The following is a 22365-nucleotide window of genomic DNA, read 5'->3' as shown; positions in this document are numbered from 1 at the left end:
CGGACGCCGTCCTCTGGAACGCGGTAACGCACCACAGGCATGAGCAGCAGGGGCGCCCCTTTACAGCAGCACACAGGAAGAAGGATCTCCTTCCCATTCCATCGTCTCCCTTCAACACCGTGTCGCTGCGTCGCCGCGGTAACGACCGAGAGGCCCGGCAGAGTACGAGGCTGCGCTCGCTGTCGATCCGGACCCCCGAAGGAAGCGTCCTCCTGCACTCTTCATGACACATTAAGTCCTCGGCCGTATCGCCCGGGTGCCTCCCTGCTGCGGTGCGGACGGGAGTGGCAGGGCTCTAACCAAGGTGGTCACGTGACCAGCGCGAATCTGGGCTCGCTTCGCTTGTTCTGACCGCCCGTCGCTCCATCACCTCCTCTCTCATGACCTTTTGACCCCGCCCCGGTGACCCCGCAGTCCACATAACAACAGCAAGAGAGATGTTTTCAGAGGAAGCTGCAGAGCCACTCGCACCGCGTCCAAAACCCCAGCAAGGAAACTGGGCGTCTTTTCTTCTCGCTTCAGTGTTCGCAGTTTTTGGCTCCTAGTTCTTGGTGGAAGTTTGAAGAGGAGCCAATTTAAGAGCAGAACAGACCATTTTATTTCTCCTCTGGGGTTTCGTGGCTCTTTCAGCTCTCGGGTTCGGGCCGTTATTGCATCATCCGCATTCCGGGGTTCCACCTGTTGACCCAGGTTCCATGACTCGTCTCGCTGCTCCGCAGAAGCTCCTCAACGTGCCGCCGAGTGGCACAAGTGCTTGTGATGCTCCTCCTGCTGGAGAAACCCGCAACGCTGACTGTTGTCACGTGTCATCCCCCCCCCCCCCCCCCCCCCCAGATGGGCAAGCGGAAGTTTTCGGGGCTGGAGGTGACCCTCATTGTCCTCTTCCTCCTGGTCACCGTGGTGGCTGTGGTCCTCGTGGTGCTGCTGGCCACAGGCCAGTCGACTTCCAGTGAGAACAGTGACAACGGTGAGTGGCAGGTGGGGGCGGGGGGGCATCTCTGTGCCGTACTCAGAAAATGAAATACCGCAGAATTCCAGTGACACGGTGTGTGGCTCTGTGGCGAGTGTGTGTCTGAACAAAGCATGCGTGTCTTACGGACAGACTCCGGAGTGACCGACGACTTCATCCCCGAATGTCCAAAAGTTGATCCGAGTGAAAAGGTGGACTGTTACCCGGACGGTGGGGCGTCACCGGTGAGCCCTGCTCTTCCGTCACTGTCACGCATCAAGTCCGCTGCGCAGTCTGGTGGGTGGACGGGGGAGGTGGGGGGGGCATTCTGCCGCTCTGACACCCCCTTTCTGTTCCCAGAGGAAGTGTCTCCAGAGAGGGTGCTGCTGGGATCCGGTGGACGAGATCAACATACCCTGGTGCTTCTTCTCCTTGAACCACAACTACGAGGTCTCCAGCGTGCAAAAGCCCAACGACCACAGTAAGAGCACCGCGGTCCTCGTCTTGCCAGCCCAACCTGAGAAAGTGCAGCTCGCTAGCGCCCCCGTACCATGGTATTCGTGCACCACACACTGTGAAAGTCCTACATTTCCACCATGGTACTCCTGCACTGTGTACAGCGGTATTCCTACACTCTACACCATGCTGTGCCTGTCGACATTCTTCACTTCGGCAGACACGCACACATCGTAAAACCAGTGAGAGCATTTACCGTGTGTGTGTTTCTGGCACAGGGTTGGAGGCCGTGCTAAAGAGAAGGCCGGCGCCCACTCTCTTCGGGGGCGACATCGAGCAGCTCAGCTTCCAGGCCGAGATGCAGACGCAGAACCGCCTGAGATTCAAGGTTGGACCCCCCGCCCCCCGACGCGTGATTAACCGCACGAGTAGCTGTTCGTTATCCTGACTGACAAGCTGAGGTGTGTAATGATGCGCGACGTGAGACCCTGTGATTAGAGCTTCGCCGGTCACCAATTCCAGCACAGCGGAGCGTCGCCAGGGACCGCCGACCTGCTACGCTGTCTCCGAACGCAAACGAACCGCCGGGGCCCGCTCGCCCACGACAGGACGTCCGTTCGTAACTCGTTTCGTTCGTAATCCCAAGTCGCTGAACCACGGAGATGCCCAGATGTGCTTGGATTTATCTGCTGGTCCGAATCCCACAACCGCCCCGCGTACAATATATAGCGCAGGTATAATGAGCACAAATCCCACGTGAGACTTTTTAACTCTTCCCTCCACTTCAGAGTCCATCAACATTTTAAACCAATTTCAAATGGCTGGAAATGAAAGCGTCCTCCTGCTGCTCCTGTGGACCGAATCGTTCCGCGAACGCGTGCACCTTCCCTCCCCTTGTCACTCGGGAACAGCAGACAGGAGCCGTAAACACCGTGGAAGGGAGTCGAACTGCGACGGTCACACGCTCCTTCTCTGTTTGTCTGCTCTTTACTGGCACCTGTCAGCGTGGAGGGTAAACACACGTTGCGTTCTCTCCACCGCAAGCAGAAATTTGAGAGAAGAGATGAGAAACTGCAGTATGAATGAATAGATAACGTGAAAACATGTTTGCGTGTTTAATGGCTGCGGAGGCGGCGAGTTTCCTCCGAGCGTCTTCCCGTCTCAAGGAGGAGGGCGGGACTCAGCACAGCGAGTTCGGCGCGTGTCTGCCGACCGACACGGCCGAGCGGCTTCACCGCGCGTCTCGTGTCTCCACCCCTCAGATCACAGACGCCGAGCGCTCCAGGTTTGAGGTTCCCCACGAACACGTCACGAGTCCCGCGGATCCCCCCGGCGGAGCCCTGAACTACGAGCTCGAGCTGCTCCACATCCCCTTCGGCCTGCGGGTTTTCCGGGCCTCCAGCAAAAAACTGCTGTACGTTCCCCCCGCCTGACCCCGACATCCCTGTTTCCGCATGTCGGAGCATCCGCACCTTCTCCTGTTGCCTGTTGTATTCGTCCGACGCTTTTCTCCAGAGCGACTGGCAGCGTTAAAGTCCTTGCGATCATTGACCCGTTCCTACAGCAGGGCCATTTTCGTACAATTTGGGGTAAGCACGGTGCTCCACCTCTAGACACGTTAGGGCTGCAACCTTTGGGTCCTGACCCTACCTACGTAGCCAGCTGCCCCTCTGGGGCTCCGCGTGTCACCCCAGCAGAGCCCCTGGCGATGGGAAGCACCTTGTGCCGCATCGTCATACGAGCCGCAGGCCGTGGACTCGACCGCAGCTCGACCCTCTACCGTAAACGTGCCCGACAGAACAGAAAGGAAAGGGGAAACCAAACTGGCAGGAAAGTCGCCTCTAATATGATGTTCAAAGCAGTTCAACCTTCAAAAATCTTTTCTTTACATTTAATTGATCTCATCATTATGCATCCTTTAAAAGAAAGACATTTATTTCTCTCTCTCGTCTGTGGTGTCTGTCAGCGGTTGAACGAGACGACATAATTACGGCTGCGTCTCCCAGGGACGAGTCCGTGGATGTCTGTCATTACAGAAATCAATTAGTTCTCAAACCAAGTGGAGAACCGCACCCCCCCAACAATTAACCATTATTATGAAGAGAAAGAAGATAATGACTCTTTCATTAATTTTCACCACAGCCCCCCCATCTCAACCCCCCCACCGAGTTCGACTTTCACCGTAAAGTAGATTTGGATCGGGGGGCGTTTTGTCACTGAGGCCAAGCACCGCGGTGCCATGGTCTGTCCCTGTGAACTGCGGTCGGGTCAACCAGCCGGGAGATCGTGCCGGTGAACTTAGCGAAAAGCCCATTAGTGTCCTGGGAGGACGTGTTGTCCAGGGGAACCTTGGATGGAAACTGAGAACTTCCAGCTGTAAAGCGACATCTTGAAAGCACACCCCAAGTCAGTAAATGAAGGAGTTCTCCCACGCGGTAGAGCGGACGGTCCGCTGTGGTCGACCGCTGTCTGCTCCGTGGTGTCCGGGAGACGTTCGCTCCCGAAGGCCCCTCGGACCAGCTAACGTGGAGCAGATGGCGGTCGGCCTGCGAGGACCCCGACGGTCTCAGTGAGCTCTGCCCGCTCCGCGCAGGTTCGACACCACCGTGGGCCCCTTGGTGTTCGCCGATCAGTACCTGCAGCTGTCCGCGAAGCTGCCCTCGCACAACATCTACGGTCTGGGAGAACACGTTCACCAGAACTTCCGGCACGACACCAACTGGAAAACGTGGCCCATCTTCACACGGGACTCCTTCCCCAACGGGGTGAGTGACAGACCCTGCCTCCCAGCACCCAAGTCCAACGTGAGCCCTTGTGGCTCCGCCCCTTTGCACAAGCAGCACATCACACGCACATAGACACACCGACACACACCGACACACACACACACACGCTGGTGGAGGAGTTCATTAGTGAGAGGTCAGGTCGTGGAAGCTGGCTGACAGCGGAACTCCTTGTCGTCTTCCTCCTGATCCACAGGGAACCCATAACCTGTACGGACACTATCCCTACTTCGCGTGCCTGGAGGACGAGAGCGGCGCTTCCTTCGGCGTCTTCCTCATGAACAGCAACGCCATGGGTACCACCGGCTCCGCTTCCTCTCCCGCTTAATGAGCGAGTGCCGTGTGCCGAGCGGACATGTGGACGTGTTTCGAGTACTGTGTGGACATGTGGACATGTGCTGAGTTGATGCGAGAGGCCGGGGGGGGGTTATCTGTTGGGTGTAGTGAAGCGCAGTGACATTTAAAAAGCAAACTTCTAGAACATGCAAGTTGCAGCGAGGAACTCGGGACGGCTCGTCCACGGCTGCGTGACGCCTCCTGACGTCTCGCCTTCTCTCGTCTTCTCGTACCGCGAACCTGCCCCCTGCAGAGGTCACTCTCCAGCCTGCCCCGGCCGTCACCTATCGCACCATCGGGGGAGTCTTGGACTTCTATATCCTGCTGGGAGACACCCCCGAGGCCGTGGTGCAGGAGTTCCTTGAGGTGAGAGGGAGGAGCATGACTACCCCTAATGACTGGAATTATTAATTATTGATCACTGACATTAATCAAAGTTCTCCGGAGCGACTGACAATCGTTGTGTCACAGCTCGGTCATTTCACCGGAGCCCTTTCGGGGAGGGCCCCAGCAGGAGGTGGGATTCGAACCTGTAACCATGGGGTCTGTTAGCAGCAACGCTAACCTCTGTCTTCTCAGATGTCCCGTGTGTTTGAAATCACATCTGAACAGAAACCTGAATGTTCTCAGGTCATATCCCATCTCCCGCGGCAGTGCCCTCAATCAAGGTGCTCACAGTTAGGGTAAAAGCTGCCAGCTGTACGAACGGCTAAATCAGTGTAAAGCCGATCAGGTAAAGCAGGAACAGGTCATAAACAAGGGCTTCGGCAGAGTAAAGAACAGTCCTGCACGCAGCGTCACTCCGGGGTTTCGAGTGCATAAAATTCCACCTTCGTTAAAAATGCATCGGTTTCCTGTAAAACGCGGTGAACGAGTCCATCGATTCACTCCCTGCTAGTACCCTTCTGGCTCAGGACAGGTGTCCCGTGGCCCGAGCAGGTGCGCGCAGCTGCTCAGGGGTCACGGATTCGAGCCCAGTTTACAATTTTGATTCCCACCATCCCTCCTCCCTCCGTCTCTCCCCCTTCCCCACCCCCACCCCCACCCCAACGTCTCAGCTCGTCGGAAGGCCCGTGATCCCCCCCTACTGGTCGCTGGGTTTCCAGCTCTCCCGCTGGGATTACGGCAATTTGACGGAGGTCAAGAAGACAGTGGAGCGCAACCGCGAAATCGGGCTGCCCTACGTAAGTACGGCCCGATGAAGAGTTCCCGAGACAGGCGTTCGCACCGTCAACCGCCGTCATCTCCATCACCATCATGATCACGGCACCACCATCGTCATCATCACATGACCATCATCATCATCATCATCATTAGCAGCAGCAGCAGCACCAGCAAAAGCATGAGCTACCAGTTGAACAGAACAGTGGGACAATCAGCACTAGTAGAAAAGCACCCTTTCCTCTGCGTGTACACAGAGTACACACTGTGTGTGTGTGTGTGTGTGTGTGTGTGTGTGTGTCACCCACACTGTAACTGTATTAAACAAAGTGCATCTTTATGAGCACAAATCAAGGTGACAACGACTGTATAAGGAGGTACCTGTGTAGGAAGTGCAGGCTGCAGATGCCACTGGGCCACAGGGCGCCACCAAGAGGCCGAGAGCATCACTGCGTCGTGCGCTCATTACACACTGCGTGATCATACATTCGAGGGCGAATACTGATGAGCTGGGAGGAAGAGGGCGTAATCGCAGCACACTGATACATCCTTCACTCATTAACATTTGCTAGAAACTGGCAGGAATGTGTGACCATCTGGCGAGTGCTGGGGGGGGGGGTGGGGGGGCAGTTAGCAAAAGTTCAGAGCAAATAAGACAAACTGCGTGCGTTCCTGTCTGTGCTACAAACACGCACACACACACACACACACACACACACACACACACACACACACACAGCCCCAAGGCTCTAATCCTCATTTACCGTGCGTTTGTGTCCCAGGACGTCCAGTACACAGACATCGACTACATGGAGGACAAGAAGGACTTCACGTACAATGCGGTCAATTTCACGGAGCTCCCGCAGTTTGCCGACTACATGCACGCGGGCGGCCAGAAGTACATCCTCATACTGGTACGGCACCACAGGTCTGTGCTATGACATGGCACAGTGTTGGTCTCCGTTGGCCTGTCCTTCAGGAGGCGTGTTCTGGACAACATCCAACACAAAGGCCTTTTGACGTTCCACATTCAAGGGTCTCAAATCCAAACTCATCACCTTCACCACCAAAAACATTTGGTTCTCAGTTCTGTCCCCAATGTGGGGTAGCGAGCTCCCTGTGTCCCTCAGAGCTGCTGAATTCCTCCCATTGACACCATCTGCTATAACCATGAATTTTCTATTTGAATGTCACTTCTGTAGGAGCTACTGGAGGGATGTGAACCAGCAACGTCGTGGTGTGAGACACAGAAGCTGTGTGTGTGTGTGTGTGTGTGTAAAGCTCTTTGTCTCTTGTTGACGCACTTTGTTTACTCTGAGTTGTGTGTCACTGTGTAGAAAACATTGTCTATGTGAATGAGAGCAGTGCTTAGAGCTACTGCCTTTGGACCCAAAGGTCACAGGTTCAAATCTCACCTCTAGTAGAACCCTCGAGCAAGGGACTTGCTCTCAATTGTTCCACTGAACTTATGTCACTTTGGAGAAAAGTGTCAGGTCACCGTAACGACCTGCTCTCTTTCTCTCTCCAGGACCCGGCGATCTCCAACAAGCCCCGCATCAACGGGCCGTACGAGTCGTACGATCGAGGCACCCAGAAGAAGGCCTGGGTCACCGAGGCGGACGGAGAGACACCGCTGCTAGGAGAGGTACACGTAGGGACAAACGGGGGGGGGTGGATGGTCTAAGTAAGTACCCTGGGTCTGGACTATGGTAACCCCCATGAGAGGAAGTCCACCAGCAGGTTGCGGCGGTGCTCCGATAGCGCCCCTTGTGGCGACACGATCCTCAGGGGGCTGGAAGCGACCCCCCGGGCACCGTGTCCGTGTCCCCCGGCTCGTTCGGACGACGTCCCCCGTCGTTGCAGCGCGCAGCACTTTGAGCTCCGCTAATCTGCATGAAAGCTGCACCATAAATAAATTAATTATTTTTACGAGGGACGACGCGGTGGAGACGGTGCGGCCAGAGGCATCTTTATGCTTTTACCGCACTGTAAATTACTCTGGCGGGTGAAGCATTTCTGGCTGCTGCGATAAGGTGGCCGTCGAGGTCGGCTGTGAATATGGCTTCAATGGTGCCGCTCGGCCACCACGTTCACTCGCCACGCAGCTCGTCCGTCTGTCCCGCCGCTCTCGGCCCAAAGTCCTCCGATAACAAGTGCAGCGTTTATAACTGCGGACGTGGAGATGGTTCCGCGAGGATGTCGGGCTGGGAGGGGGGGTGTGGTTTCAATGTCAGAGGCCATGAAAGAGCACTTCACGTTGGACCGCGGGTAGAAAACGGGCTCCTCGTGTGACAAATCGCTCATTTTTCGACTTGTGTTTTCCAGCTTTTTTTTTACTTTTAATTGCGTTCTCTGCACTTGTGCGCTTTGTGACGTTCTGCCTCTCAATTAGTCCTGATTTTAATGTGGTGCAAAGTTATTACAAATATTAAGAAGTCATCTGGTGTTTTTCATTTATTATTGCTCCATCACAGATTTTATCAGATCACCTAAAACATGAAATGAGGGACAGCTGTGCCATTAACCCTTTATTGGCTGTGACTTAGTAGTAAAAGCGATGTGGGAGTTGCAAACATGTTGAGCTGTGAACAGATTTCTGCTCCCAGTTGCGTTTGTAAGATGGGGCCCATACAGTGTCCACATACTTGCTCATTTGTGTATCTTATAATATTTAAATAAAAAAAAAAAATTGGTCGGAGGGTATCAGGATTCATCTATCCTGTGTTTTATGCACGTACTTGAACGATGAACCTCGGTGCTGCAAGTGGTAGGGAACAAACTAGGTTTGCTTGAGACTTTCATGTCTGCAGCTATGTCTTCTTCTCTCAATGTAATGCATACATTGTAATTTTGCTGAGATGTACGTCGCTTTGGACAAAAGTGTCTGCTAAATGAATAAATGTAAATGTAAATATAGGGCCAATATAGAGCCCATACAGCGTCCATGTACTGTCCATATAGTGTCTATATGATGTCTATATAGTGCCCATATGGTGCTCGTGTAGCGCCCGTTTAGTGACCATATAGTTGTGCTCTGGGGATTTCAAAGAGAGACTCGTCACTGCAGGCCCTGAACGTGCAGGAACTGGACAGACTGGAGTGGACAGAGACTCCATGAGGCCTATTTTGTCCCCGGGACACTGACGTCCCCGTCCAGCACTCGTCTCGGGGCTCTGGCTCAGGGAGGGTGGTGACGAGCGAGGAGGCGTGAGCTCTGCCCTCCGTCAGAAGTGATACAGTAACAATACCCTGATGTATAAATGGGTAAATCAGTGTAATCAGGACACACAGAACATGACACATTGTTTCCTGATGGATGAAAATCACGTTACGTAACATGGTATCAGACCAGGTTTGTACGTCCAGTGAATTATACCATCATCCTTGGACTTGAGCTTGAGAGGACATAATTTCATAATTTTTACTGTACACCTCAAGTGGGGGGGCAAATGGAAACAAGGCAATTAACCCCGACCTTCCAGTGCAAGATGGAAGTGCTGCGTTTCTGCCAAAACAGTGCGTTGTTACATTTGTAAAAGTACTCTGCTGGCAAATGGCAGCTTTATATTGTGTGTGTGTGTGTGGGTGTGTATGGTTACACGGTGCAGCGTTTGGCTTCAGATTGTCCGTTTACCTTGGAAACTTATCAGTGAGCGAGCACAAGGCCACTGGGAATTTCGGGATTAATATTAACTCCTGATAAGTGTGATTATGAAACACTTATACCAACATATTCATAATAAAGCAATGTTCTCAGTTTGCTGTCCCTTGTGTGTGTGTGTGTGTGTGTGTGTGTGTGTGTGATCCGGTCCATCGTCGGGAGGTGTGGCCCGGGCTGGCCGTGTTCCCCGACTACACGAACCCGGCCTGCATCGAGTGGTGGGTCGACGAGATCCAGAGGTTCCACCAGGAAGTGAAGCACGACGCCCTCTGGATTGTAAGCCCCGCCCACTGCCACTCAGCCCCGCCCACATACCGTCTCTCCATCTGCCTCCATCTGTCCCATCCCCCCCCCCACACACACACACACACACACACACACTGTCGGTCCCTTTTACCGTGTTAAGTGACTCGCTTCTCCGATCCTGTGTTTTAATCACAACGTCTTCAAGTTCTCAATGTGCTGTTTAAAGGGTCTGTAAATCATTTCATTCTCAGAAACAAAGAGCGTTTTCATGTGTGAAATTACCTCAACCTCCCCGGTGATAAATACCTTCTTTCTTCTAATTTGATAAAGCATTAATTAAACTGTAATCAAGAGTCTAAATGAATTTCTCCGCGAACAAACGTATAAATAGGTGCGTTGGATGGCGGTCCGAAGGAACACGCGCTCATTGCGCCTCCTCCTCCCCCCACAGGACATGAATGAGGTGTCCAACTTCCAGAAGGGCTCCGTGAACGGCTGCAGCATCAACAACCTCAACGACCCCCCCTTCACTCCAAGTAAGTGCCGCGAACACAGCGACCGGCGATGGTCCTGTGTACCGACACCCCGCGTAACCGGCCGCGGTCCTTCCCCGTTCGCCTCCAAGGAATCCTGGACAACCTGATGTACAGCAAGACCCTGTGCATGGACGCAAAGCAGACGTGGGGGAGCCACTACGACGTCCACAGCCTCTACGGATACTCCATGGTCCTCGCGACGGAGGTGTACGTTCGCGTCCGTGCTACCGACTGCGGGGACCGCTGCACTGGTCTCTGTCCCTCTTCCCTCCCGCCTTCCTGCCTTCCTTCCTCCTTCCTTCCTCCCTCCCTTCCTCTTTCCTTCCTTCCTTTCCTCCTTTCCTCCCTCCCTCCCTTCCTTCCTTCCTTCCTTCCTTCCTTCCTTCCTTCCTTCCTTCCTTCTTTCCTTCCTCCTTTCCTTCCTTCCTCCCTCCCTCTTTCCTTCCTTCCTTCCTCCCTCCTTTCCTTCCTTCCTTCCTTCCTTCCTTCCTTCCTTCCTTCCTTCCTTCCTCCTTTCTTTCCTCCCTCCCTTCCTTCCTTCCTTCCTTCCTTCCTTCCTTCCTTCCTTCCTCCTTTCTTTCCTTCCTCCCTTCCTTCCTTCCTCCCTTCCTTCCTTCCTCCTTTCCTTCCTTCCTCCTTTCCTTCCTCCCTTCCTTCCTTCATCTCATCCATCTCTCTCTGCTCCACCCAGGGCTCTCAAGAAGGTGTTTGGCAACAACCGCAGCCTCATGCTCACCAGGTCCTCATTCCCTGGCGTGGGGAAGTACTCCGGTCACTGGCTGGGTGACAACGCCGCCACCTGGAACGACATCAAGTGGGCCATCCCCGGGATGCTGGAGTTCAGCCTCTTTGGAGTGCCCTACGTGAGCACCATCGCACCCCAGGGGGCTTTACGGCCACTCTCTGCTTGTACGCTCGGCCTTGAGGGAGACGCGCGCGCGCACAGACGCAGACACACGCGCACGCAGTGCCGGCATTGCTACGATCTTCCATGCGGGACGAGGACGTGTCCCGTTGAGGCTCAGAAGCAGCCGTGTCCCCCGCGAATGTGAATGTCAAGCGAGAGTCCATATGCGAGCGAGCGAAGGGACAGCGCGATTCCGCTCTCGGCACCCAGCTCTGAACTAAGAGTAATGAGTAATGCTCATACACCTTTTGCACCGTGTTCATTTACTCTATTCTTTTCACTCTTTGCTACCGTGTCTGAGGAGCACGACCGTGTCAGCCTCCCTGTGCGTGTCAGCATACCTGGCTGTCAAACTCTTACCCTGAAGGTTGTGTGCGCACTACCTGAACGTGGGGGTTCAGGTCCTCTCTCTAATGCCGACCGTGTCGCTGAGCCTCTCTCGTTTCTGCGGCACTTTCCAGATCGGCGCCGACATCTGTGGCTTTTTCGACGACGTTTCGGAGGAGTTGTGCCGCCGCTGGATGCAGGTCGGCGCTTTCTACCCTTTCAGCCGGAACCACAACGCCCAAAACTACAAGGTAGGTCTTCGCTCGTGCCGCTCAGAGTGACCGCAAACGCCGCAGCTTTCGCACATCTCAGGCAGAGACACACGATGAGCCGGAGCTTCTTCCGTTCCTGCTCATCGCTCAGTACGGGCCAGAGCTCCCCTGCGTCACGGCACAGACCCACGGTGCAAGTCACCCGAGTGCCGGGGCCTTTCAGCGCACCACTCGCACTTATTCATTTATCGGACACTTTTCTCCCAAACAACCGACTCTGATTTAGCCCTTTGCGCAGCTCAGGCATTTGCAGTGAGTCCATTGAGGGTAGGTGCCTGGCGCAGGCCTGTTGCAACGGCAGGTGGGACTCAAACCTGCGACCCAGGAGTCCCGTGGCTGCAGCTCTAACTGCTACGTCTCCCAGCCGCAGGACCCGGCCTGGTTCGGGGAGGACTCCCTCCTGGTGAACACCTCCAAGCACTACCTGAACATCCGCTACACGCTGCTGCCCTACCTCTACACACTCTTCTACAAGGCCCATGCGTACGGCGATACGGTGGTGCGACCCGTGATGCACGAGTGAGTGCTGTGCTGCCGTGTGCTGCCGTGTGCTGCCGTGTGCTGTCGTGTACTGCCCTGGGACCGCGCCGCGTGGCGTGAGCATTACGCTCCGCTTGGCTCCGCAGGAGTTTCACACGAGGAGACTGATGAGTCCACCACTGTGCTGCAGGTTTTACTCTGACTCCGCCACGTGGGCCGTGGACCGGCAGTTCCTGTGGGGTCCGTACCTGCTCATCACACCCGTGTTGGACCCCGTGAGTGTCCCCTGTGCAGGGTAAAGCCGGGAATCACAAACACACGCACACACACCTTCTCTCTCTCACACACACACACTTCCTGTTGAACAAGTCCTGCCTCGGCACCATTCTCACGTACAGGAAAGGCTCTCGAGGACAGTTTTCCTTCTGATATGTGTGAACAGATGATGGACAGAGCGTCAGTCGGGGTAAAAAACGAGGTGCGGTGCATTGGCAATAAAGACCTGTGCAGAAGACTCTGTTTCGCTGTGCTGGGTCCCGAACCCCTCACCCCCTACAGGGAAAATGCTGAGTAATGGTAGGAAGGCGACAGGCATTTTCTATTGGGTGTCCAGCTGTCTTGAAAGAGGGCCGTCGGTAACCGCGGTGCCCTTTCGCTCTGCGATGGGACCCTGGTCGATGCTGACATAGTTATCCAACAGGGGGCCTGCCGGCTAAGGAGCGCAGCGGAGGGGTCCAGTCAGGTCACGGTCCACACGGGGTTGAGGTTCTCCACGTGGGGTCTGTCCTTGAAGAGCCAAGTGTCCCTAAAAGGCATTTCCTCCACTTAAACTGGTAACACAGGAGCGCACGACGCATGTATAATGTACGGAACTCATGAATACCCTCTCTCGTGCCGCACGGAATTGCCTCCACGAGGAGAGAGCAGCGCGTTTCCCGCCACCCGGCGCCCGCTGAACAGCTCAGAGTTCTCCCCTCCGCGGCGGAGCCCAGTGCGGTCGAGTTCACGCTCCTCCTGCGGGTCCCGTTTGCTTCCTCAGAGGCCCCGGCGCTGCACTCAGAATGTTTCTTTTTTATTTTCCTTTAAAAAAACTTATTTTTTTAATGAGAGCACCGACCTCATTACCGAGAAGCTATCAGCGGAGATGGAGTGACGTTACATTAAAGTGTTTGATTAATTGCTCATTTCACGGGCTCTCCGGCTCCTTGTGGAGAACAGGGGAACGCTGCGGGGCGGCTCTGCGCTGACCGTGGTCCAGGCTGCGGTCGCTGTACAGCTGGTGCTCCCTTTCCTTCGCTGCCAGGGGCTTCTCGTCCACATGGAGCTACAATGGAACCCCTTGATACCGTGTTTGTACCGCACCTTTTCCGCAATGGCTTGACAAGCATACGTTTGTGGGAGGAACAAGTCAGCGCCGGACACATGGGTGACTGACGGTGAAACGGATTATCGCAGGAGAGACGTGCGGAAGCCCTCAGCATCCTCCAGATGTGTGAGAGCCTAGTTTATAGTCACTTAACTATGTTCTAAAATGTTCTTGTGTGGCCTTCCAAGAGGGTCTCCTTTCACACGGCACAGTAGTGAGCTCGAGATTTACTGCAAACGGTGGTACAGGGACAGTAGTGAAAGTGGGAGCAGCACCCAGGTGGCCTCGAGCAGCTAGTCTCACATCTCAGACGCTGTAAGCTAGGAGGATCTCGTAGCCCCAACCCCCGGTGACCTGTCGTTGAGGTTCAGCGTCCACTTGGGGAAAATGTCCCGGCCATGCCACGCTTACCGGTGTACGCACATTTGAGTGGCTGATTGGGCACGGCGGCACCGCGAGTAGCGCTGCTGTCTCGCAGCTCCTCGGTGTTGTGAGAGGATGTGGGTTCGATCCCCGTTCAGTCTGTGTGGAGTGTGCATGTTCTCCCCATGTCTGTGTGGGTTTCCTCTTGGTGCTCTGGTTTCCTCCCACACTCCAAATACATGCTGTTCAGGTTCCCCCATAGTGTGTGTGTGTGTGGGTGTGTGTTCCACTGATGTATGGATGAGTGACCCATTGTAAGCAGTGTATCTAGCAGTGTAAGTCACCGCGGTGAATAAGGTGTGTGGGCTCGTAACACTACATAGAGTTCATTGGAAGTCGCTTTGGAGAAAAGCATCTGATAAGTAAATAAATGTAAATGATTGTCTCTTTGCAGGGTGTGGAGACGGTGGCGGCGTACATCCCAGACAGTCCGTGGTACGACTACGAAACGGTACGTGTGCTCGGCGGCGCCATCCTCTGGCCATGGCTGAACCCTGAGGAAACGGGAGGCAAAGCAACACGTTGCGAGAAACCTCCCCAAGTGGCCTAAGAAGCAACACTCCTGCAAGAGGAGAGAAGAAAACACTTTTATACATTTAAAGAACACAAACTGTAGTATTTTGCTCCTGGCTGCCTCATTAACATAATATTTCTAGACACCCAATGTTCCCCGAAGAAGTGAACCAACAGCAGGAGAACAACAGACAGAAAGGATTGTTCTGTTTGAAGAGCAGAGTTGTTCTCGCCAGTGGGGGCCAAAGGACAAGTGAATGCAGGGGGGGTGTGTGCGGGGCCCCAGTGCATCCTGGCTACTGTGTGCCGCTACACAGTCCTGTGACGAGGGCAAGGGTCTGAGGGAAGAGCTCTGGACTTCCTCTAGTCTCGGCTGCTGCGCTGGGGGTCCTGCCAGGACGCACAGGGATGTGGCTGGCAGCCGTCTCTGGTCATCTATGGTCGTCTCTGGTCCTGCCAGGGCCTCTCACCTGCTCTGAACGCCCAACCCCCCCCCGACCCCCAGCTCCCACCTCTCCCCCACGGGCAACAATAATCCAAGAGGGAAAGAGCACTTGCAAAATGTTCTGTTACTTTTCCAGTTCGAGCGCCCACAGGGAACGGGAAATTAATTGCTGCCGACGACATATTTTAGCCGAGTGATGTCTGGAGGCTATTCTGGGTTTGCAAGTGAATGGGTTGGGGGTGTAAAGATAATAAAGATAATGGCTCTACCCTCATTTCCCTGATCTCCCGAGTCCTCGTATCAGGATAAGGGCAAGTGGTACCATGAACCACATTAACTCATTTATTATTATCATTATTATTATTATTATTATTATTATTATAGCACCTGTTCACCTGAAATGAAAAAGTTTCCTCTATCCTTCCCTCAAAGGGTGTGAATTAATTTGAGGGGTTTAAAGCTCAGTAGGAGCCACAGTGGCTGTGATCACTCTGACCATCTGCAGTTTTTCCAAAGCGTTGATGACGCTGTCGCTATCTACACGCCAGTGGAAGCAGGCTAATTGCAATGCATACCTGCAATTTACACCTCTCCACCAGTCAGGAGAGGAGGCACACTGTCAATTTCGAGACTTCCTCCAATCAGGGGGAAAGAGAGCTGTCCGCTTCCTCTTGTGCATCGATCGTCAGGAGGGGTGACTTTCGGTTTCCATCAGCTTCCATTCCTCTCCTGACCAGGAGGAGAAGATGACCACCCGCAGGCAGTACATCAACATGTACCTTCCGGCCGACAAACTGGGTCTGCACATCCGAGGCGGCGCCATTCTCCCGACCCAGAGGCCTGCGGTGACCACCGTGTACAGGTACCCGGCGCACCCTGTACCGCGATCTCACTGCACCGCTGTAACCCGAAGCGTAACCGCTGTGCGCAGGTACACAAGGCAGTGTGTTTATCCAGAGGTGTGCAATTTCACACATGTTCATAGGAGTGTGTTTACCGTACAGGACAACCCGGTGCTGCCGCTGTACTGTATATTTACCATCTTCATAACAATGTGTGTCCCTCTTAAATGTGCAAAAATAAAATAAAGGCTCTTTACATCTGCCGGTGATTCTACAAGAAGGCCCTGGTAGCTGATTTTAGGTCTGTGTGTCTCTGCTCAGAATCCCCGAACAACACCGTAGGCGGTACGCACACGATAAGGGAGGAACTGGTGTGAAAAGTGTGAAATAGTGGTGTGTGGCTGTGTGTCCCCAGCCGGAAGAACCCCATGGGTCTGATCATCGCGCTGGACGACAACGAGCAGGCCGCCGGAGAGCTCTTCTGGGACGACGGAGAGTCTCGAGGTAGATTAGCGAGTGTGAGTGTGCGCGTGCGTGCGTGTGTGTGTGCACGTGCAAGGCTGATCCTTCCGTGGCGTTGCCCTCGCTGGTGTTTTATTACCCGCATGGGGAAAGGTATAAACAGGGTAATAAAGGTGCAATATTAGGAGTCATTAAGAGGACGAAGTTCACAGTTCAGCTCATTTACTGTGACACAGCAAGTCTGCGCAACAGAAACGGTGTTTTACAGTCAAAGTCCACATCTCTGTTTCATAATAATCTTAAACGTTTATTTTAAAGAACTTCATGTCAACACTGCAGTCCTTACTGTTGTCCTACATCCACAACCCTCTGCTCTGACGAGCCTGTCACTTCCTGTCGATGAAACGCAACCCCACAACATAATGGAGCCGCCACCACATTTTTACGGGGGGGTAGTGTTCTGTAAGCGTTCGGGGGTTGGAGCCGCCGTCCTAGGGCTCAGAGGTTGTTGGTTCAAATCCTGCCTTCTGCTATAGTAGCCCTGAGTAAGGTACTTACCCTCAATTGTTGTGGTAAAAAATACCCCGCTTCATAAAGGCACATGTGCTTGTAGGGGACTCTTCCCGGTCTACAGTGCTTTGGAGAAACACGTCTCGATGAGCAAACACAGATGAGACGAGCCACATTCCTTTAGACCAATCGGTCGCAGCAGCCGGCAGTATGGCACCCAAGTAGGGCTTCAGCGAGCGGAAACACGCTGCATAAAGCGGGACTCGTTCCTTCCTGCCGAGCTCCTGGGGGAGAGCCTCTTCTCAAAGGGTTCTGGGCACTTTTACATGTCCTTCATTTCCCAGCATTTTCCTTGGGATTTTCTGTCCCTTTGTAATGGTCTTATATCCCTCACCTGACTCATATTTGTCAGAGATGTTGTTCCTCAGTCCCTGGGGGGGCTCTTTCTCTCCCAGTGGTCTTGTTCTCACCAACAGGGTGGGCTCACACACACATTTCACCCTGCAATATGTGCACAGGTTAGGCTCATAGGTAGAGTAAGTACCTTGCTCAAGGCTACTGCAGCCAGAGGTAGGGTGCGAACCTGCGACCTTTCGATCCAAAGACAGAAGCTCTAACCACTACGCTACTTGCTGTCCCCACTTATTGCCACTTGTCCCCATTTGTATACACAGGTATATAAATATGGACTATATAACATATTTTATGAAATATATACTGTATTTCATGCAATATATGATGCTGGTGAAATCCAAAATTCAGAAAACGTTCTACTGTCACAATGCAGATGAAGGGCTTTGTCGGAAATGTCCCCTTTGTTCTCACCAAGGCGGATTATAATAACTATGTATTTCTCATTTGCAGATACAGTGAATTCTGGAAATCACATCCATTACAAGTTCTTTGTGGTTTCTGTAAGTATGTTGCATCAACACTGATTGTGAGACACGATGCTGGAATGCGACCAGAGCCCATTTTCACTGTGAGCTCAGTGTGAATGCACCACTGAACACGAACGGTGACACTGCGTTCCACTGCATGACGCCATTTTCCCACCCGCTTTGCTCCCACACTTGTACCCGCTGTCTCCTGACACTGCTGTCCTGCAGGGGCTGTTGACCATGAACGCCCTGCACAGCACCTACGTCGACCCCAATGATCTCCGATTCGAGAACATCACAGTTCTGGGAGCGAACTCGATGCCCACAACCATCGTGGTGACCCACAAAGGCGTGGAGACCCCGGTGCCCTCTCAGAACATCTGGTATAACGGTGACAAGAAGGTGAGTGACAACAGTGAGAGGACTGTCTCTCTGACACGCGTAGCCCAACACCCCAAACCCCCACGGCCCACATGACCACGCTCACGTCCGTCCCTCTGCAGGTTCTCTACATCAGAAACTTGACCTTGCTGCTGGGGCAGAACTACACAGTGAAGTGGAATGGCAGTGTATCCGAGACGGAGCGCTTCGACTGCCACCCCGAGGAGGGTAGCGATGCAGACAAATGCTTGGCCAGAGGCTGCATCTGGAACGTGAGTGAGAACGTCCTCCCAGGAGAGACGCTGGCATAGGGGACACTGGTCTTGGCTCCCCCGTGGCTCCCCAGTGGTCATCTCTCGTGTTGTCGCCGCCGCACTTCTCGTCTACTTCCGTAACCAGGAGCAAATTGTTGGGTTTTTCCAGCCATCGGAAACTCCTCGTGTGCCTTGGTGTTTCTACCCCAATGACTACGGCTACAAGGCAGTGAGTCCCACACCAGACACCACCGGTTGGAGTTTTGAAATCCAGCGAAATGCCAGGTATCGCAGCCAGCGACTGGAGTCGCCCGACATCAACACTCTTCGGGTGGAAATCAAGTACCTCAGTGCTGACATGCTGCAGTTTAAGGTGCGTTTCTCCGTTTCTGCTTTCTGGCGCATTTCCTGTTCACTTCCTGCCACTTTCAGTAGAGCTCCTGCCGCGTGGCCCTTCTCTTCCTCCCTCTGCAGATATACGATCCTGCAAACAAGCGGTACGAAGTGCCCGTGCCCCTCAACATCCCGCCCACTCCTGAGGCGGACCCCAACAAGAGGCTGTACGACGTTGAGGTGAACGAGCAGCCCTTCGGAATCAAGGTGATCCGCAAGAGCACCGGAACGGTCATGTGAGTTCCAGCACCGCGGCTCCGTCTCCCACGGTCTTCCTCTCGGTAAACGTGTCTCGAGCAGGAAGTCTTGCCCTGGGCCACAGATGCGTCTTCTTCTCTTCTCCTCCTGTCCAATTCAACTCAGTCCAGCACGACGGACTTTGAGAGCCATGTTTGTCTCCCTTTCTCGTTTCTCCAAGATGGGACTCGACGCTCCCAGGCTTCACGTTCTCGGACCTCTTCATCCAGATCTCCACCCGCCTTCCCTCCAACTACATCTACGGCTTTGGGGAGACAGAACACAGCAGCTACCACCATGACCTCAACTGGCATACGTGGGGCATGTTCAGCAAAGACCAGCCACCCGGGGTGTGTGATTCGGCTCCCGGAAGCCAGCGTCTCCCCTCCTCGCTTTGCTCCTCTTCTGCCCCGTACCCCGGGATCGATCTTTAATCCTCAACGCCGGTCTCTTTCACTGACCTTCTGCGGTTCATCTGCTGGCCCACACGCTTTTCGGCGGTTCCTTCACCACTGGGCCCCTTGTCTCAGCCCTTCCTCTCTGCTCCCCGCAGCATCACCGCACACCTTTCAGACCCCTTTCAACGAAGCATCCCTCCACACGTCCGCCGTTAAGTTGTGCCTCCATTCATCTGCCATTTTCCCTTCACGGCTGCATCTCATGCTATGGGCTCCAAATTCCCCTGTCAGTTCCTGCTCTCTGTAATCCCATGTCCCCTGTCACTAATCCTCCATTCACACTCCCACTTCGGCACTCTTCCCCGAGCCTTAAATCCCTCTCTGTTCTGTCTCCGTCTCTCCATCCCACAGCGAGCGCTCTTACCTACTCAGCCGTTTCATTCAGTGTAAAGAACAACACTGCTTGCTTATAGCGCCTCTGCGCTTTGGCTGTGCTCCCGCTCCTCTGTGGGAGTCCCTCTACCGGTGGACACATGTCCCATTAAGAGAGCGGCTCCCGGCTACGGAGACGCTGCTACAGCTATGGAAATAAATAACAGCAGGTGGCGGAAAGGTCAGCGAAAGCAGTTCCGCCGTGGCGTCGATGCTAAAAAGATGCCAATGAGTAGCTGAGGCTCAATTCACACAAGATGCCGCTGAGCACAGTTATATATTCATTTCTGTGGCACGCCTCTCTTTTCTAAGTCACTCGCTGTGTCACGTTTGTACTTACTGCTCAGAGATTCACCCGTTTACACAACAGTGTCATTTTTACACTCTCTCAGTTGCGCAAAGGATCTCGAGCAGTAGCACTGCGGCGTTGGAACCCGGCTATTTGGCCCAGGGACGGAGGGTTTGTAGCAGGGAACGGCGAGCTCCAGAAGGAACTCTCCTTCCTCTCGACTAGTGCGCGAGGCTCCCCGAGGAGCGCCGTCGAACGCCTGCTGTCATTAGCTGTCAGCCCCAGTTAGCGTACAAGCTAACAACCGCTTCCTCGAACTCAACCCATCTGTCAGCTTCAGTCTCCAGAAGGACAGGCGCCTTGAAGCCAATATTTCACGCGTTAATGCCTCCGTTTGTCGCAAATAAATAGGTAAGTTCTTACCTAAAAGTCTCAGCTCAGTGATGCCCCCCCACCCCGTCTTCTTTTTCCCCATGTGTAGTACAAGATGAACTGCTACGGGGTGCAGCCCTTCTACATGGGCCTGGAGAACACGATGGACGCGCATGGGGTGCTCCTGTTGAACAGCAATGCCATGGGTGAGGACCTACGAAGTGCCTGAGTGCAGGTGTCGAGAAAACTGCATTGCCGGTCGCCATATGGGCCCAGAGCAACAACGGGCCACTGGAACGTCCTTAAATGTTCTCGAAGCTCTCCATACGTCCCACGATGTCCATACATGTTACAGACACTGCCTGTCTCTTCGTGTTACAAAGGGTCTCAGCGTGTTTTCAGATGTGTCTGTATGCAGTACAGCTGCAAATACAGCCGATTGTCTTTATACATTGCGCAGTACTTCTGCGTGTTACACTCTTACGCTGGAATGTTCCAGAATGTCTGCATTTCCCAGAATCTGTCTATACTGTGTTCCCCCACCTTATGAGGGTAAAGCGATCCTGAAAATCGTGAAGTGGATTCTCATAACGCAAAGACATAATTACTGTTAGTTTCAAAGGTAAAAGTTTGTGTGTGTTCCTGAGCCCCAAAGTGACACCCATTTATGGTAAAATGTCAGAAAAACCCATTAAAATGGATACAGTAACTTCAGTAGGTAACATTAGAGCACAACATAACAGTGCAGTTTCCCTTTGTGAGTGACTCTACAATACTGCCATTATTGCTATTATAATTACTACTGAATGTTTGTGTACCTTTGCCTCTTTCCAAGTTCCCACACACCGTATGTTTAAACACTCACACACGCAACATACATACATGGTATTCAGCGTACAGGTACTAGTTCAGCCTTTAATGCAGAGAACGAAACAACAGTAAAGACAAAATAAATGCATGAAACACACCACCATGTGCTGAAGTGATCATGCTCCTCCATCATCTTCATCTTTTCATGTTGTCCTGTTTCAGACGTGACCCTTCAGCCGACCCCAGCGCTCACGTACCGCACTGTGGGCGGGATCCTGGACTTCTTCATCGTGATGGGTCCCACGCCGGAGCAGGTGGTGCAGGAGTACACGGAGGTGAGTGTGCAGCATCGTGAGCATGACACATGCGCACGCACACGCACACGCGCACACGCGCACACACACGCACACGCACACGTGCGTGTGTGTGCTGACTGAGGACTGAGCGAGGGCCTCAGCTGTGTTCTGCAGTGGGTCCTCCAGATGAGTGAGCTGAAGCTGTTAAAAATATATCGTAATATCGCTTGTTTGTTTTTTCTTTGGAACATCAGCTGGTCGGGCGTCCCGTTTTGCCAGCCTACTGGTCTCTTGGATTCCAGCTCTGTCGCTATGGTTACCAAAACACCATGGAGATAGAGAACCTGTACAACGAGATGAGAAACGCCGGGATTCCCTACGTAAGCGCCGTCCCTATCCAGCACACCCGTTCCTTTTTCACAGGTAGTGGCGTCAATCCCCCCTCAGTCACCCTCTCTGGTAAATTGCGGTGTCAACATAGTAAGCGTGACACGCTTAAGGAAATGTGCCGGTGAAATGAAGAATGTAGTAATCTATGTATTTGTGGCTATGGAAGTCACTCAGCATAAGGATGGTCCAATTTCACACGTTTTTCAACTGAATAGATCAGCACAGCGTCGCCGCTCCGTCTCTCCCGAGAGGAAACATGCACAGGGCTTACATTTGTTTTGCAGCATGGCTTTCCATCGGAGCACAAATGACCACGAGCCTCTGTCTCACTCAGGACATCCAGTATGCGGACATTGACTACATGGAGAGGCAGCTGGACTTCACTATTGACAAAGACTTCCAGGACCTGCCGGAGCTGGTGAACACGATGAGGAGTGAGGGCATGAGGTTCATCTTCATCCTGGTTCGTCCCAGCAGCTTTCCTTCAGTGTGGTACCGATATTCTGAAATTCTGTAACTTTAAGTGCACTCTGGAAGGGGGGGGGGTATCTACTTGT

At 53.5% G+C, this 22365-nt stretch overlaps 1 protein-coding gene across 1 annotated transcript in view; it reads left to right on the top strand.

Annotated features, from left to right (window-relative positions):
• The window catches only part of si (sucrase-isomaltase), a 32359-nt gene that overhangs the window by 1104 nt on the left and 8890 nt on the right, over window positions 1-22365 (top strand). Inside the window, exons 2-32 of the mRNA XM_018736195.2 lie at window positions 835-967; window positions 1103-1194; window positions 1310-1430; window positions 1684-1793; window positions 2668-2819; window positions 3999-4170; window positions 4385-4484; window positions 4778-4890; window positions 5583-5708; window positions 6468-6599; window positions 7214-7330; window positions 9509-9622; window positions 10044-10128; window positions 10218-10335; window positions 10820-10991; window positions 11497-11613; window positions 11999-12153; window positions 12305-12389; window positions 14298-14354; window positions 15599-15723; window positions 16119-16207; window positions 17540-17589; window positions 17785-17958; window positions 18060-18209; window positions 18361-18564; window positions 18666-18820; window positions 19003-19171; window positions 20422-20518; window positions 21345-21457; window positions 21673-21798; window positions 22143-22271. Of these exons, the coding sequence (XP_018591711.2) occupies window positions 835-967; window positions 1103-1194; window positions 1310-1430; window positions 1684-1793; window positions 2668-2819; window positions 3999-4170; window positions 4385-4484; window positions 4778-4890; window positions 5583-5708; window positions 6468-6599; window positions 7214-7330; window positions 9509-9622; window positions 10044-10128; window positions 10218-10335; window positions 10820-10991; window positions 11497-11613; window positions 11999-12153; window positions 12305-12389; window positions 14298-14354; window positions 15599-15723; window positions 16119-16207; window positions 17540-17589; window positions 17785-17958; window positions 18060-18209; window positions 18361-18564; window positions 18666-18820; window positions 19003-19171; window positions 20422-20518; window positions 21345-21457; window positions 21673-21798; window positions 22143-22271 (3852 nt within the window). The remainder of the gene's footprint in view (window positions 1-834; window positions 968-1102; window positions 1195-1309; window positions 1431-1683; window positions 1794-2667; window positions 2820-3998; window positions 4171-4384; window positions 4485-4777; window positions 4891-5582; window positions 5709-6467; window positions 6600-7213; window positions 7331-9508; window positions 9623-10043; window positions 10129-10217; window positions 10336-10819; window positions 10992-11496; window positions 11614-11998; window positions 12154-12304; window positions 12390-14297; window positions 14355-15598; window positions 15724-16118; window positions 16208-17539; window positions 17590-17784; window positions 17959-18059; window positions 18210-18360; window positions 18565-18665; window positions 18821-19002; window positions 19172-20421; window positions 20519-21344; window positions 21458-21672; window positions 21799-22142; window positions 22272-22365) is intronic.

The sequence above is a fragment of the Scleropages formosus genome, chromosome 10 (genome assembly GCF_900964775.1).
Source record: "Scleropages formosus chromosome 10, fSclFor1.1, whole genome shotgun sequence".
Taxonomy (NCBI): Eukaryota; Metazoa; Chordata; class Actinopteri; order Osteoglossiformes; family Osteoglossidae; genus Scleropages; species Scleropages formosus.
The sequence above is the reverse complement of the archived record's forward strand: the minus strand, read 5'-3'. Positions and strand labels throughout refer to the sequence as shown.